The 15,765-nt window shown below is 46.9% G+C and overlaps 1 protein-coding gene across 2 annotated transcripts in view; it reads right to left on the reverse strand.

Annotated features, from left to right (window-relative positions):
- SPG11 (SPG11 vesicle trafficking associated, spatacsin) overlaps positions 1-15,765 on the reverse strand; it is a 39,553-nt gene that overhangs the window by 12,001 nt on the left and 11,787 nt on the right. For both annotated transcript variants that reach the window (XM_081888343.1, XM_081888344.1), the window contains exons 13-23: positions 15,611-15,738; positions 15,085-15,257; positions 14,100-14,298; positions 13,453-13,656; positions 12,714-12,820; positions 11,655-11,800; positions 11,281-11,433; positions 8,944-9,010; positions 1,051-1,216; positions 538-743; positions 63-171 (exon numbers count right to left, since the gene is read on the reverse strand). In XM_081888343.1, coding sequence (XP_081744469.1) covers positions 63-171; positions 538-743; positions 1,051-1,216; positions 8,944-9,010; positions 11,281-11,433; positions 11,655-11,800; positions 12,714-12,820; positions 13,453-13,656; positions 14,100-14,298; positions 15,085-15,257; positions 15,611-15,738 — 1,658 coding nt within the window. The remainder of the gene's footprint in view (positions 1-62; positions 172-537; positions 744-1,050; positions 1,217-8,943; positions 9,011-11,280; positions 11,434-11,654; positions 11,801-12,713; positions 12,821-13,452; positions 13,657-14,099; positions 14,299-15,084; positions 15,258-15,610; positions 15,739-15,765) is intronic.

Genomic DNA, 15,765 nt, shown 5'->3' on the forward strand with positions numbered 1-15,765 from the left:
AATATAAGGCCACAAAGAATGTATAGCAAATTCCCACCACTGGGCTCAAAGGGCTGACTCACTTGCTTATCTCCTGGTGCTCCATCTTATCCCACACGGCTTCCTCCAAGCAGACAAGGAGTTCTTCTGCTGCTGTTTTTTCTCCCTCTGCCAACTGAGTCAGCTTTTCAACTGCAAACAGAAAAGACAAAGCATTCTGCTTCATGTGGCTGCAGAATACTTCCAAGTTATCTTTTTCTTCCAATAGGTTATCTACCTTTGGTTTAGCGTTTTGGCGCTTTTATCAACATTATGTATTTTTGTTTTGCTGGTATTCTAACCTTGTGATTTTATGGTGTCTACTTTGTAAATCTCTTGGAATTTTAAAAATATCAAACAGTCTACAAACTGATTAAATAAATATAACAGTTCTAATTTCGCTGTGGATGTGGACTTTGCCATTCAGGAACAAAAGGGCAGGGGGCTTTCTGCTCTTGTGCACCCATCAAATATTACACTCTTTTCTCCAATATAGAAAACATGTAGAAGAAACGCTACCCAAGGACTGCCTGATCGAGTTATGCTGAGGCTCCTCTCTTCGAGACATGAAGCTCAGGATCACGTTGGCAGCTTTAACATCCACCCGGAGTTTGAGGCTATCAAGGCCCAGCAGTTCCAAAAAGCAGGCGCAGGCGGAAGCCACAGACGGCACATAAAAGAAGGAGAGGGCCAAGGAGTAGGCATCATTGCCGGCTTGCTGGATCCTAGGGAAGAAAAGGCAGCAGCCATTAGCATCATGCATCTGGAACAGCAGAGAGGTTGCAAGGAAAGGACCCAACTCTGCACACAGTCAAAATCAAAGCCAAGGGGACTATAAGCAGGTCAGAAAAAACCTGAGATCCAAATCTGAAAAATACTTTATATAAATTAATACCTCTTCTTACAAGGCAGCTTACATCTATCTAAAACAACACAATACCTTATTGCAATACAAAGATTTCTCCATAGAAAATGTTCTGTCAAGAACATGAGAGGCTCCTTTCCAAATCTCTGCTGCTTTCAAATACTCACAGCTGCTTTGGAGTTTTGCTCTTCGCTAGCTGTTGGACTAAAAAAGTCCCAAAAGCAAATGAGGGGCGTTCATGACGCAAGAAGTAGGAGAAATCCAGACGTTCAACTACAGCATATTTGTTGACCAAAGGGGCACTTGAGAAGTGAGGAAGGTCACTACAGGTATCTAAAGAGAAGGGAGAACACGGTGGTGAGTAGACAGAAAAATAGCAGGCTCCACAGGCCCAAGTGCCAGACACAATTCTTCTGGTTGACTCCTTGAAACTTGGCCTCGCATCTGGCCACAGGTACTTCTCTGGGATCAGTCCACTGAAAGAGCTATAAAAAGGCAGCCCTGTCCTTTCATGTATGTGTTGTGGGTTTCAATGGGGCTGGCACAGGAAAAGTTTCTGGTAGGAGGTTTTGCTGCTCAGTGTCTACAGCAGGAGGTAACTGACAATCTCGGCAATCTACATAAAAACTTAAGAGCCTATTGGATCAGACCCAAGGTCTGTCTAAAAGAGCATCCTGTTCTCACAATGGCCAAACACAAGCCCCAACAGGAAGCCCCAACACAGGACCTGAGTGCCAGAGCACCACATGGGATTACAGTTGAAACACCAGCAACAGCCATTATAGCCTTGGGGATGGACACTTTCGACACTTGAAAGAGGAAGCCTTGCCAAACTAGCGCTCTCCAGATGTTTTTGACTACAACTCTCATCAACACCAGCCAAATAAGGCCAAGCTGGCAAAAACAACCCCAGAGCCTCCATAGGGTCCCAACACTGGAAGAGCTGCAGAGTTACAGGCTGTCCAGCTGCCAATGGAAGCAGACTAGGGTGGGGGCTATTTTCCCACACAGCCTCCACATGCCCTTCTAATAGCTGCAGCTGAAACAACCACACCACTCCCAACAACTTCTAAGGAGAACACACTGGTTTCTAAAAGCAAGTTCCACTTGCATAAAGTATCTTGATTTATTATTGTACTCTAGAATCCATAACTAGATACATCACAGATATGAACACAATTACTATATAGAAGAGAACACAACCCATTAAACAAACAAAACCCACAAGGACAATCGCTGGGACAATAAATTATGGTGTCTTTTAACCAGCTGCTTTCTGATCTTCTCTGCCAGTGAAACCCTAGGAGTTTTATCTGCTCATCGAACCACTTGTATAAAAACTTACTGACCTATCCAGTAGTGACCAGAAGGAGGACAACTAGTTGGTTTCAAATTCCAGAATAAAAATGGCAAGAAGGGAGGACTTGACCCAACATTTCCACTTCCATTAGACCTTCCCTCTCTCAAGACCACCAAACTGTCAACAAACCTTCTAAATAAAACTTGGGAATGCAGAACATCCAGGGTGAGAGAAGTGAAACACAACTGGCATCTTGTAAACACAAATAATTGATAAATTGGATACATTTTCCATCGAGAATTTTAAAAAGTGCAGAGAAAATTTTATTTGTATGAACCAAGAGCTCTTGAAAACATTATATTCCAGGATTTGATTTGATTAAACTTGTTGTGCAACTGAACTTGGCTTAAAGGAAAGAGGGGCACAGACCAGTGCTGCTGCAGGTATTCTAAGAGAGCCCATTTTCATCCATATACTATTACAGCTGTCACTTGGAGCCAGAGACACTTTAGTAAATGTGGATACAGAGCTAAAGTTTTTAAGCAGCCAACCATGCCCTAAAATCTGTGGGGCCAGTTTCCAAAGCAGTGGCTGCATCTGATCCAGAGTGCAAACCCGTAAAGAATTTGGACTGAGACTTTGGAATGGTAAACATTTCATTGCTGCTGGAACAGGCTGGCCTCCTCTGATACAGAAGAACCACAGGACCATTGTCTGACTTGCAGTGGCTTTCTGGACAGTGTAAAGCTTGTGTGTGAGATCCAAGAAGTGGATTGATGAAAGGGAGCTCCAAGGGAAGGAGAACTCTTTTTCAAGAATTTGTTCAAGAATTTGGCTGTCCAATAGCCACATCCACTGAATAAACTTTTTTTTAAAAAAAATAGTAATCTGTTGTCAGGGAACTGCCATCTAAAGCGCCGGGGGCGCAAAGGCTCACTGAGGTTGAGAGAGGAGTAGCAGCGGAAGAGGGAACCAGTAGAGGGCGAGCAAGAACTCCAAGGGAAAGTGAGTCGGAGGGATGGCTCAGAGACGCTTCCAGCGAAAACAGTGGGGAGGTCTCAGGACCTCCTATAGGGACACCCACACCTCGCCGGAAACTGTCACGCCGAGAGGCCAGACGACGTGTTTCCGTTAAAGAGCTTTTATGTTGGAAACGATTCCGAAAGCAGCCACTTTCGGATTCTACTAGTGATTGACGCAGCCATGCTGGAGGGGCTCCGTCACAGGCAGAGGTTTGAAAACCTGATCAAACTCTGAGGGACTTGCATTTTACGCACAAGCAGCTCATCGTCCCATCACAGCAATCCGAAAGTCACCGAAAGCCAGCTTGTGCAGGGAAAAGCATCATGAGCAACCCAGCCGGAACCGGAGGAGCAGGAGCAGCTGGAGGGGGTCCAAGCCTGGAAGAAAGGTACAGGGCGTTGGAGATCCAGTTGGCGCTGCAAACGGCGAGGCTTGAGGAGAGGAGGGCTCAGGATGCAGAAAAGGGAAAGGAGAAAACCACCCCGCTCGCCAGAAAGGTGCCAGGATTGGTGCAGAAATTCGGGGGGGATCCCAGGAACTATCATGCCTTTAGAACAGAGATGCAATACGCTCTAAACTTGCAGTTTGATGACTTCCCCGACGAGGAATCGCGAGTGGCTTTTGTGATTGGCCATCTCGAATCCGGGGCGAAAGATTGGGTTAGTCCCCTGATGGCAGCGAATAATGAGATCCTAAAGGACACGAGGAAGTTTTTTCGTGCCATGGACCTGATGTTTTCCAGCGATATTGAGCAGGGGGTGGTGCGAAGGCAGTTAATGGCTTGCCAGCAAGGAAGCAGATCTGTCCGTGAGTACTGGACTGAGTTTACTATGCTGATTCATAAATTGGGGTGGGACCTATCGGCGGAGCCCATCCAAATGCTTTTCGAAGAGGGGCTTTCTTCAACCGTCAAAGATAAGCTTTCCCGGGGGCCCAGGGCGGAGTCTATGGATCAGTTAACCAAATCTGCGCTGTGCATAGGAGCGCGCCAGGAGGCGAGGGCTTTGGAAAAGCGGGAAGGGAAAGGAGACCGTTGGAGGGAGTTCCGCATTCCAGACATTCCAGAGCCACCTTTCCCGCCGGCAGAGCCGATGGAAGTTGGAACAGCGCGGGCGCGCGCAGTTTCAAATCCCAGTGAAGGGCGGAAGAAGGAGGGAAGGAGCGCCAAGAGATGTTATCTCTGCCAACAGCCAGGGCACTTTGCCAGAGTCTGCCCACAAAGAAAGGAATGGCAAGGGATGGCAGGAGCTGTTGGGGGAAAGGAAGAGGAAGGCAAGGAGCAAGTAAAAGCCAACGCCTGGCTGCCACCGTCGGGGCACAGCAGCCAGGCCAAAGAGCAGTGAAAGTGCCCATGCCGGAACCTCCCAGACCCGCTTTAGTGATAGAGGTGTTACTAGAACTGCCAAACGGACACCCACTAAAGATCAAGGCGCTTTTGGATTCAGGCAGCTCCTGTAATTTCATGAGTAAGGAGTTTGCAGCTGAGCACCAGATACAGACCATCCCTTTAAGTAACCCCTTGCAGGTGACTACGATTGACGGCAGAGAGCTGTTGGGGGGAGAAGTTAGCCAACAGACTGTCCCGATGATAATGAGGGTGGCAAGGCACACCGAACAGATAGCGTTTAATGTGGCCATCCTGGGAGGAGCGCCCATCATTTTGGGGATGAGCTGGCTGGCGCTACACGATCCGCTAGTGGGCTGGCATCAGAGGGTGGTCTCCTTTGGGTCAGCGCATTGCCTAGAACACTGCAAGGAGGGGAAGGTTTCGGGAGGAGACAGAGTCACCCTAGCCGGGATGGAAGTAATGGACAAAGGGAAGGTGCCCCCGCAATACGCAGATCTGAGCAACGTATTCAGCGAAAGGGAAGCAGACAAACTGCCACCGCATAGACCCTTTGACTGTCAAATCAACCTACTCCCTGGGGCCCAACTCCCAGTAGGCAAACTGTACGCCATGTCAGACAGGGAGATGCAGGAGCTGAGGGAGTTCATTGACAAAAACCTGAAGCGAGGTTTCATCAGAGAGTCCCGAGCGGTGGGGGGCAGCCCAGTGTTTTTTGTGGACAAAAAGAACACAGACAAACCGAGACTGGTGTGTGACTTTAGGGCCCTCAATGCAGTGTCGGAGCCCCTGGCTTTCCCTATGCCCCGAATTGATGACATTTTGACCAGAGTAAGGAAGGGAAAGATTTTTACAAAGCTGGACCTGCGGGGGGCGTACAATCTGATACGCATAAGGAAGGGAGATGAATGGAAGACCACCATGTTTACCCCTTTGGGAGCCTTTGAATACCTCGTTATGCCCTTCGGTCTACAAGGGGGCTCCGCGTGTTTTCAAGCTTTTATAAACCACGTTCTGGGACCTTTGCTCTACAAGAATTGTGTGGCCTTTTTAGACGACGTGTTGGTGTATTCGGAAGATGAGGAACAGCATGTGAGGGACGTTCGAGAAGTGTTGGGCAGGCTGCAAGCCAACCAGCTGTGGGTGAAACTGGAGAAGTGCCAGTTTCATACCAAGGAGGTGGAATTCCTGGGGTACCGCTTGTCAGACAAGGGATTGGCCATGGATCCAGGCAAGGTCCAAGCGGTACTGGAATGGAAGACACCGAAGACCAAGAAGGACGTGCAAAGATTCTTGGGGTTTGGGAACTTTTATCGGAAGTTCATCAAGAACTTTGCCCACTTGACGGCGCCCATCACCGACTGCCTCAGCAGCAAGAAGAAATTTGTTTGGACGGTAGAGGCGGATCGAGCCTTTGAAGAACTGAAAAGGGCTTTCGCCTCGGAAGAACAACTTCTGCATGTGGATTTACGAAAACCCATGAGAGTGGAAACCGATGCATCCGACCGGGCGGTAGGGGCGGTCCTTCTTCAACCGGGGAGGAGTGCGTCGGAGTGGAGACCGTGTGCCTTCTTCTCGCGGAAGCTGAATAAATCCGAGAGGAATTACACGGTGTATGACAGGGAACTACTTGCCATTCACGAAGCATTCCGGAGGTGGAGACATTTATTAATTGGGGCACAACACAAGGTGCAAGTGTGCACCGACCACAAGAATTTAGAGTATTGGAGAACAGCTCGAGTGCTCAACCAACGACAAGTGAGATGGGCACAGGAATTCTCCAAATTCAACTTTGAAATTTGTTATGTGCCAGGCCCAGAAAACGTCAGGGCGGACGCGCTCTCACGCAAACCAGAGTATTGGGAAGGGGAGGGGGTGATCGAAGAGAGACATGTCATCCCTGAGGACCGCTGGGTGTGTGGGGCGGCGCTGGTGGGGCAACGAGAACTGGTAGAGGAAACGGAAAATGATGAATATGCCCAGGATAAGCTCAGAGGTCTCAGGGGGGAGGGCGAGAGCCCCGGAGGTTTTGAGGAAAGAAATGGGGCATTGTATTACAAAGGGGCACTGTATATACCCGAAGGTGAATTGAGGGGGAGAGTACTCAAGCAGTTGCATGATAGCCCCACGGCGGGACATTTTGGACAACACAAGACCATGTGGTTGGTTACCAGGGAATTTTGGTGGCCTAAGGTGAGGGAAGATGTAAGGGAGTATGTAAGAGGGTGTGACCAATGTCAGCGAGCCAAAGGGGAAAGAAGGGCACCGGCAGGGTTATTAGAACCATTACCCACACCAGAACGGCCTTGGGAAGCGATATCAATAGATTTTATGACGGATCTGCCAAAGTCCAAGGGGAAAACAGCCATCATGGTAGTAGTAGACCTGTTAACTAAGATGTGCCACTTTGTAGCATGCTCACATGCAGTCACAGCGGAAGAAACAGCGAAGTTGTTTGTAGAACACATCTTTAGGTTGCACGGGGCTCCCTTGAGGGTGATCTCAGATCGCGGCAAACAATTTACTTCCAGGTTCTGGAGGAAGCTCATGAGGTTGCTGCACGTGGAAGTCAATTTTTCAACTGCCCGGCACCCTGAAACCAACGGGCAGGCGGAAAGAGCAAATGGCATTCTTCAACAATATCTGAGGTGTTATGTCAATGACAGAGAGAACGATTGGGTCGAAAAGTTGGCGTTGGCAGAATTTGCCTACAATAATGCGGAGAATGTGTCCACAGGGATGAGTCCCTTTTTGGCTAATTACGGGTGTCACCCCAGGGCATTTCCAGGGGAAGGAGGGGAGAGATGGAGCGTCCCAGCGGCTGAACATTTTGTAGAAGAGATGGAAGCGATCCATCATCAGCTCCAGCTCAACTTAGAAAGGGCTAAGGCACAATATAAGAAGCAGGCAGACAAGAACAGAAGGGAAGGTGAAACCATAAGGGTGGGGGATCAAGTGTGGTTGTCAACCCAAGGGTTGCCGTTCAAAGGGGGTTGTAAGAAATTGAGGCCCAGAAGATTGGGACCCTTTGAGGTCATTCAGCAGGTCAACCCGGTAGCTTTCAAACTCCGATTACCCAACCACATGAAATTGCACCCAGTGTTCCACAGGTCGTTACTGTCACCATACAGGGGGGGACGTGAAGGGGAGTACGTCAGGGGACCAGCCTTGGAAGAGAGGGAACGCCGCAACCATGTAGCGGAAATCCTCGATTCCAGGTGGAAGGGAAATCAGGTGGAGTATTTGGTGGCGTGGGAAGGGGAACCGGAGTCAGAAAACACCTGGGTGAATGCAGAGGAAGTCAATGACGAGGTTTTAACAGAAACGTTCCACCAAAGGTTCCCGAGGAAACCTCAGCCGATAGCAAGGTTTAGGAGGGAGTATTTCGGCACCACCGATGAGGAAGAGGAAATGGAAGGGTTCGCGGAGTCGGAGTTGGAAGAGGGAGTGGACTCCGATGACGAAGATTACCGAGAGAGTAGGAACAGCAACAAGTGGAGGGAAGTGTTCGCGACGTCGGAAGACGAAGGAGGTTCTTTCAGGGGTTTTACCTCCTCACCGCCAGTAGGGGAGGAGACGGGAGGGGGTGAAGGGGGCCCTGGAGGGGAGGTGGATGTCAGGGAACTGCCATCTAAAGCGCCGGGGGCGCAAAGGCTCACTGAGGTTGAGAGAGGAGTAGCAGCGGAAGAGGGAACCAGTAGAGGGCGAGCAAGAACTCCAAGGGAAAGTGAGTCGGAGGGATGGCTCAGAGACGCTTCCAGCGAAAACAGTGGGGAGGTCTCAGGACCTCCTATAGGGACACCCACACCTCGCCGGAAACTGTCACGCCGAGAGGCCAGACGACGTGTTTCCGTTAAAGAGCTTTTATGTTGGAAACGATTCCGAAAGCAGCCACTTTCGGATTCTACTAGTGATTGACGCAGCCATGCTGGAGGGGCTCCGTCACAGGCAGAGGTTTGAAAACCTGATCAAACTCTGAGGGACTTGCATTTTACGCACAAGCAGCTCATCGTCCCATCACATCTGTAAACAATTTAAATTACAGGAGCAAGACAACATGGCCAAAAACCACTTAAGATCAAGTCTTAATAACTGGCAATGTTCTTGTTACCAACTTTAGGAGAGTGGCAGTCTGGGACATCATTTAGATTCAAGATATACAGCTAGGAGGCAAGAATACAAGATTGCCTAATTCTAGGGCTCTATTTCACCTTTTGAAAGATCAGATGCAACAGGGAGAGCAAAGAAGATTCTGCAGGAAGCCAAACCTCTCAGCATCTTGTCAGCTCCCAGAGAAATGTCTATTTAACAGAATGAAATACTGGGAGATTCCACACACGTATACTTTATACTCACTTTAAATAGTAACAAGATATGGCAAAAGTTACCTACCAGGCATGACAAGTGTATTTGCTGACTGCCAGCCAAACAATTTTGTGGGATCAAATGGAACTAATGCCTGAAAAATTAGAACACAACATTAATTTCAAGGCCTGCTTAAAATGCAGCAAACATGTTAACCCAAGCTGCTCGATTGAGCACACATCTTGTGCAGCATCTTACACATGTAGTACAGCTGCTGCCACACACTGACCCAGATATCCTGGAATGAAACAGTCACATCAAATTCAAACCCAGTCTTATATACATACACTCCACAGAGCAGAGTGCAGCTCCAGAGGATTTTATTTATTCAAAAGCATATTTAAGCCACTTAATATTTTAAAGTATCCGTGTCAAGTGAAACCAAGCTGAGAGGAGAAAATTTTCCACAGAGGGCGAGCAAAAGGGCATTTCACTCTTAAACATTGGTAGGCAAACTAGGGCCCAGGGGCCAGATCCAGCCCAATCACCTTCTAAATCCGGCCTGCAGACGGTCAGGGAATCAGTGTCTTTTTATATGAGAACCAAGGAGGATCTCATACATTACATGTTGTATTGTCCCATCTATTCGGCCTTCAGGGATGCGATGTTACAAACTATTCCTAAATCAATAGTCAACCCTGAGGACCAAGTAAAGTTTTTACTGGTGGACGCTGATCCACGGATTTCTCACGTGGTAGCAGTCTTTGTGGTGAAGGCTATGAAAACTAGGGTACGGTTCCTGGATGAAACGGTGAGGTCCCTTCCATTGATCTCCTAACCTGTTGCTGTATCTTCTTTCCTGAACGGTGGGGGTTTCTGGGTAGTTTCCTTGCTGGGATAGCATGACATGAATTTTAGCTTACTTTTATAATTTTATTGTTTATCTTTTAATAATGTTTATGGTATTTTGTGTAAAGGCATGGACCTCACAAATTTAATAAACTTGTTCTTGTTCTATATGAGTAGAATGTGTGCTTTTATTTAAAATGCATCTCTGGGTTATTTGTGGGGCATAGGAATTCGTTCATTTTTATTTTTATTTCCAAAATATAGTCCAGCCCCCCACAAGGTCTGAGAGACAGTGGACCGGCCCTCTGCTGAAAAAGTTTGCTGACCCCTGCTTAAGCATCCAACAAGATGCAGCAGCTCCATGAAATGCTCTTGTGGTAAGTGATGGTGGGAGAAGCAGGTGCCCTTCCACTTGTGCAAGTCAGGGCTATTGCTATGTAGCTGTGGCTAAGATGGGGAGAAGTGGCCAAAGGGTGGTGGTATGGGAGCCATGTCACCACACACAGAGATCCCCGGTAGTACTGCTCCCTGCCTTGCAAGGCTTTTTCCACTTGGCCTGAGAGGACTGACTCCAGCTACAAAAGCTGAGGCTGCTGAACAGATTCTTAGGTTGGGGGGTGTAGTTGGGGGCAGTTATTGTTTCTATTAATTGTTTTGTGCCTTTATTTTAGGTTTTATTATGATTTATGTGGAAACTGTTTAATTTGCTTGTGCACTATTTGCTGTTTTATTTACAGTTTATGACTACTTACTTTTGCAATTATGTGTCATTTTTAATGTTACAAGCTGCCTTGAGCATGGATTTAACTTTGGAAAGGCGAAATGCAAATATAATTATGCAATATATATGTTCTAGTGTACACTGCTGGGAGTTCTGGGCTCTGTACGTTGGAAGGAGGTGTGCCATAGGCTAAGCCCCCAGGACATCCACACAGGCTCAGTCATGTGTCTTTTTTCCTACCTGCTCCTGTGACTGTGTGGTTAGGGAGTTGCTCTCTGAAGCTGGAAGCTGCAGCCTCTCCCTATCCAATCCCAAATTAATGCTGCCTGCAGAATACCCAGAAGGAAGAGGCAATGCCCTGCAGAGGTCACCGTCAGCATTTTGCAGGAGAGGATCTCAAACCTGTGCCCCACTTTCCCATTACAGCCCTCTTTCAAGTCTCACTGGTGTAAGTTTGAGTAAAGTGGCAGCTGCTGTAACTGGACTCTAGCATTACAGCGCCCAGATCAAGGGAAGTAATAGTTCCACTCTATTCTGCCTTGCTCAAACCCCACCTGGGCACCACAGTTTAGGAAGGATATGGACAAGCTGGAACATGGGCAGAGGAGGGACACTAACAAGATAAAGGGTCTACAAACCAAGTCTTATGAGGAACAGTTGAAGGAGTTGTGTACGTTTAGCCTGGAAGAGAAGACTGAAAGGTGATAAACCTCCTTCCTTGGAGGGTTTTCAGCAGAGGTCGGATGAGTTTCCTGCATTGCAGAGGGTTGGACTAGATGACCCTTGGGGTCCCTTCCAACCCTACAATTCGATGATTCTATTTGTATTGGGGGCAGATGGGTATATATTTATACCTGGACAAGGTGGTAGAGAGAAATGTCGGAAGGCAAGGTCCCATGACTGGTATACTGGGGGAAGAGGGCTGCTCTCAGCTTGGGATACGGAGCAAGGGCCATCCTGAAGAGCTGGGCATCTACTTTCTCTCCTCCATCTCCATTCTGAAGGACCTACAATGAAGAAGAAGAACCTGAATACACTTGCAAGGAAATGGAAACCAAAAGTTCACTGGCACAAGCCACAGCACCTGGCACAAGGCTTTATCTGCACCTTCAGAGAAAGAACACGACCCAAATTTTCTGAGGCTGCTGGCATTTAAGATCTTTTTGAGATTTTCTGTCACTTTGAAAGGAAAAGGCCATCAACAGCCTGCCAATATTCTACAGCATACCTGGTCAATACCTCCAGGGGTGTACATTGTGGTGGCAAGAGCAAGGAGCGTTCGGCCTTCCAACAGCATTGTGCTCACACTGGCCTGGTTGCTGGGAATCAAGATCTGGGCGTTTGCCAGGCTAGCTTGGAAAATCTTATTTGCATCTGGAGGGAGGAAAGAAAGAAAAAAAAACTGTTGCCTTGTTTTCCATTATTATACCCTGTCTTTCTGCCCAAGAACATGCTCCAAAGGCGAGTGGCAAAGAGAAGAAATTCACACGTTACTACTACTACTACTACTACTACTACTACTACTACTACATTACTTGATTTCTTACCTGCCCTTCACCATTACACATTATAGCAATTTTAAAATACAGTATTAAAACCAGTTAAAACACAGCAAAACTTAAAAAGGCCAAGCACATGGCAACAATAATAGTTGATCAACAGTTAACTTTTCTAATGTCAGCCAGAATGTTATCCCCAATTTAAATAAAAATAAAAATCCAACCCATGGCATATACAACCCTCTCTCTGAAAGCTCCCTGTGGGGAAGGTTCCATAGATGGGGCACTGCTATAACTAGTTCCCCCACCACAATGCTGTAGGTAGGGGAACCTGGAGCAGGACTTACCACCCCTTTTGAGTTGGGTCCAGAAATCAACCAGGAGTCAGTTAAGAACAAAAAAAAATCATTCCTATGTCGAAAGCCCAGTACGTTCTGGACCAGCTGTTGCATCCAAACATTTTTTAAAGGCAGCCCCACATAAAGCACATTGCAGAAACCTAATCTTTGAGGTTAGCAGATTGTTATTGACAGTGGCTGGGTCCCCATTTCTCAGAATAGGATGCCAGAAAGCCCACAGACCAGACAACGCTGGTATAAAAGGTGCTCGTCCCAGAGCAACCACCTAAGCATCCACAGAAAAGGTCAAGCCCAGGTGAGTTCCAAGCTGACCATTAAGGGAGAATCCATCATCACTTGGGATGGTCAATGGCTCACAAATGTTTGTTTTTAATCAGAATTGCACAAAGAACATTGGCCCAGAAGAGAATCACAGATGAAGGTTCCTACCTCCAGAATTGCTGGCGATGGCTCGACACCGCACTAAAAACTCAAACCACGGATGAGCTTCGTGAAGTGCTTTGTCATCCAAAAGAGGGCAATTTGAAGGAAATAAACTGCAAAATTAAGGACAAAATATCAATTTCATAGAATAAAAAAAACAAAACAAGTTATTTCCCCCTTCTAAAATATGGGCCAGTAGAAGGCTGGGTAAGCAGCCACATGGATTTTGAGAGGACCAACTGCTCTGGCAGGAGTAAGAGAGACTGATGTCTTAGTTAGCTAGGGGTGTATTGGCCATACAGACCCCACTGGGCAAGCACTCTCTCATCTCTGCTCCTTTAGGTTACATATTAGATGATGCTCCAGATGCAGAGTCCAGAACAAAGCTCCATTGGAGGAAGGCTGGGGGCATGGGGAGAAGTTCTGCTGCCTTTGTTCAGAGAACATTTTGGAGGTGGTGGTGGAAAGATGATGTATAGTCTACACAAGGCTTCACCAACCTGAACTACAACTCCCACCACAGGTAGACAAAGCCTCTGGAGGGCATCAGGTGGTGGAAGCCTGCTCTAGAGAAAATACTACTGATGGTATTGGTTTTTAAATCCCTGAAAGTAGATTCGACTTCAGCAGGCAAGCTGAAAGACAGGCATGTATTAGGGCTACTCTCTTGCTTCACTGGGTTGCAGCTATTCTTATCATCTACAAATGTGTGTATAATAAACCACTTCAGGTCATGTATTCCTACCTATAGTAGTCGAGATAGGTGTAGAGAAGATGGTCCAGCCCATGTTCTAAACAGTACAGGATAAAGCAGGCATGGAAATCTAAGCCACTGGTGGACATATATTCTGGAACAGGATGAGGATTCTGCATCACTCCTCCAACAAGAGTCAATCTCTGGAGAAGGCATTCAAAGTCTTCTAGTTCCACTGGCACAAATATTCCATTGCTACCAAGAAAAACGAAACGATCTTTTTAATGCAAAGCAGCCAGTGATCTCTTCACAAAGTTGTTAAGGAGACTTCCACCAATAAATGATATTAGGAAAGCTTGACAGAAGTTGATCATCAATTTAGAGCTAGACTGGGGAACCCCTTTCAGCCTAAAAGGCCAGATTCAAAACCTGGCTAGTCTTCAGGGGCCACATTCCAATGGTGGGTGGGTAAGAGATGAAAGTGGCCAAGGCCAATTTCACAACATAGATTATGTAAAATTATGGGCAATTATAAGTCTAACCCAGGAAACTACAGAAAGTTGCAGGGCGGATCGAAATGACTGATGTCAAATGATGTCATACAATTGGCCAGAGGGCACAGTTTGCTGGAAATGGCCTGGTGGACTGAATGAGACCCATGGCCAGAGGTTCCCCCAACCAAGACTTAAGGCACATACCTGGCTAAATTGTCCAACATTTCATTTTGCATGTAATGGCTACACAATGTTCTGCGCTCAATGGTCTCTGTTGTCAGCCGTGGCCAGTTTGTGTTACTCTCCTGTTGCTGAGATGCTGCAGTCCATGAGCTCATACTGGAGTAGTCATGCCAAGATGACAGGTGCATCCAAAGAACCTCTGGATCACATGATTTGCGTTCTGTGTGTGGTTTTTTTAAAAAAGGTAGTCAGTACAATAAACTATGTGCAAGCCTGTAGGTGCACACTGTGTATAGGGTCATAGGGTTAGTCCCCAGTGTCACTGTAAAATAAACCACTGTAAGCTTAGGAAGAGTAAATGTGTATGAGCCAATCTGTTTCCTAGTGTAATGCAAAGAATTAGGTCTTATCCTTAAAACCCTTAGCAATCTGGGTGCAGGATACCCAAGGGGCTGCTTCACCAACATCAGTCTGCCCTCACTCTATCAGAGAGGCTGCTGTCCATATCCTGTCTGTGGCCGAGGCAGAGTTAGGACAAGGTAAAAGGTCTTCTTGGCAGCTATGCCCTGATTACTGAATACATGACCCTTTGCTCCCCACTCTGGCCCAAATCCAGGATACTCCCGATTCATTCCTTTCAACAGATCCCTTATTATCAATGCAAACTGTAGGCAAGGGAGAGGGCTCATCCCAGATGTGGGCTGCAGAAGATAATAGGGGGTTAAAAGCTCCTCACATGCTGGGTGGAGTCCCAATCGAAAACAAGTCCCTAGTGCCTGCCATTTCCTGTTTTTTCCCTTCCCTCTGCAGCCACTACAGAAATTGAGGGTGGGGAGCAAGTGAAGCTTCAGGGGCCAGACAGGAAGCCTCTGAGGGTTGCATCTGACTTGGGGGTCAGATATCCCCACACTTGCTTTAAAACATTGTGGCCTATTGTTAGTCCCAAAAGAACAGCCTTAAGACACAAAGCTCCCTGACCACAACATATTTATGGCAGAGTACTTGCCTTCAGGAGATTGCATAGGAAGAAGAATCGTCTCTCGGGTAACCTGATCCCACCACTGAGCCCAGTTTAACATAATGCTGTACTGTGCAATATTAACTCCGTCCTCATTGCATTGCAGGAATGAATCCAGAACAGGAATGTGGATAGACAGATCTTGTTCTTTTCTCCAGGAACTGAAAATGAGAACAAAACACCTCTATGAGGTCCATGTCATTTATCTACTCTTCCTGATGAGTTCAGATTTTCAAGCTAGCCACCTTGTTCCCAATACAACCATTTCCAATGAACAGTGAAAGTTTACAACCTACAGCACAGTTAAGCTGGAACTGCTAACAAACAGTTGAGTAAGAAGGAAGATCATCTCACACCTTCCACGGAAAGAAAGCTTGCAGCTGGAGAAAGCAGGAGCAAACAAGGACTCACGTTTTTTGCTGCATGGGTAGAAATTCAAAACCTCACACAATTCTCATCACATCACTGTTGGTAAAGATGATGTTTTTAAAAATTGAGGCTGAAAATCTATTACCTGGGCTGGGCTGTAGTCTTTTCCTTCTCTTGGAAAGTTTTTGCATAGACATTTTCCACCTTATGCACAAAGTCTATCATTTCCTTCTCAGCTTCAGAAAAGTAGTTTTCCTCTTTCAGTATGTTCACCTTGAGAGTCAGACCAAAACATTAACT

This window comes from Podarcis melisellensis, assembly GCF_964234715.1.
Source record: "Podarcis melisellensis genome assembly, chromosome: 14".
NCBI classification, from domain to species: Eukaryota; Metazoa; Chordata; class Lepidosauria; order Squamata; family Lacertidae; genus Podarcis; species Podarcis melisellensis.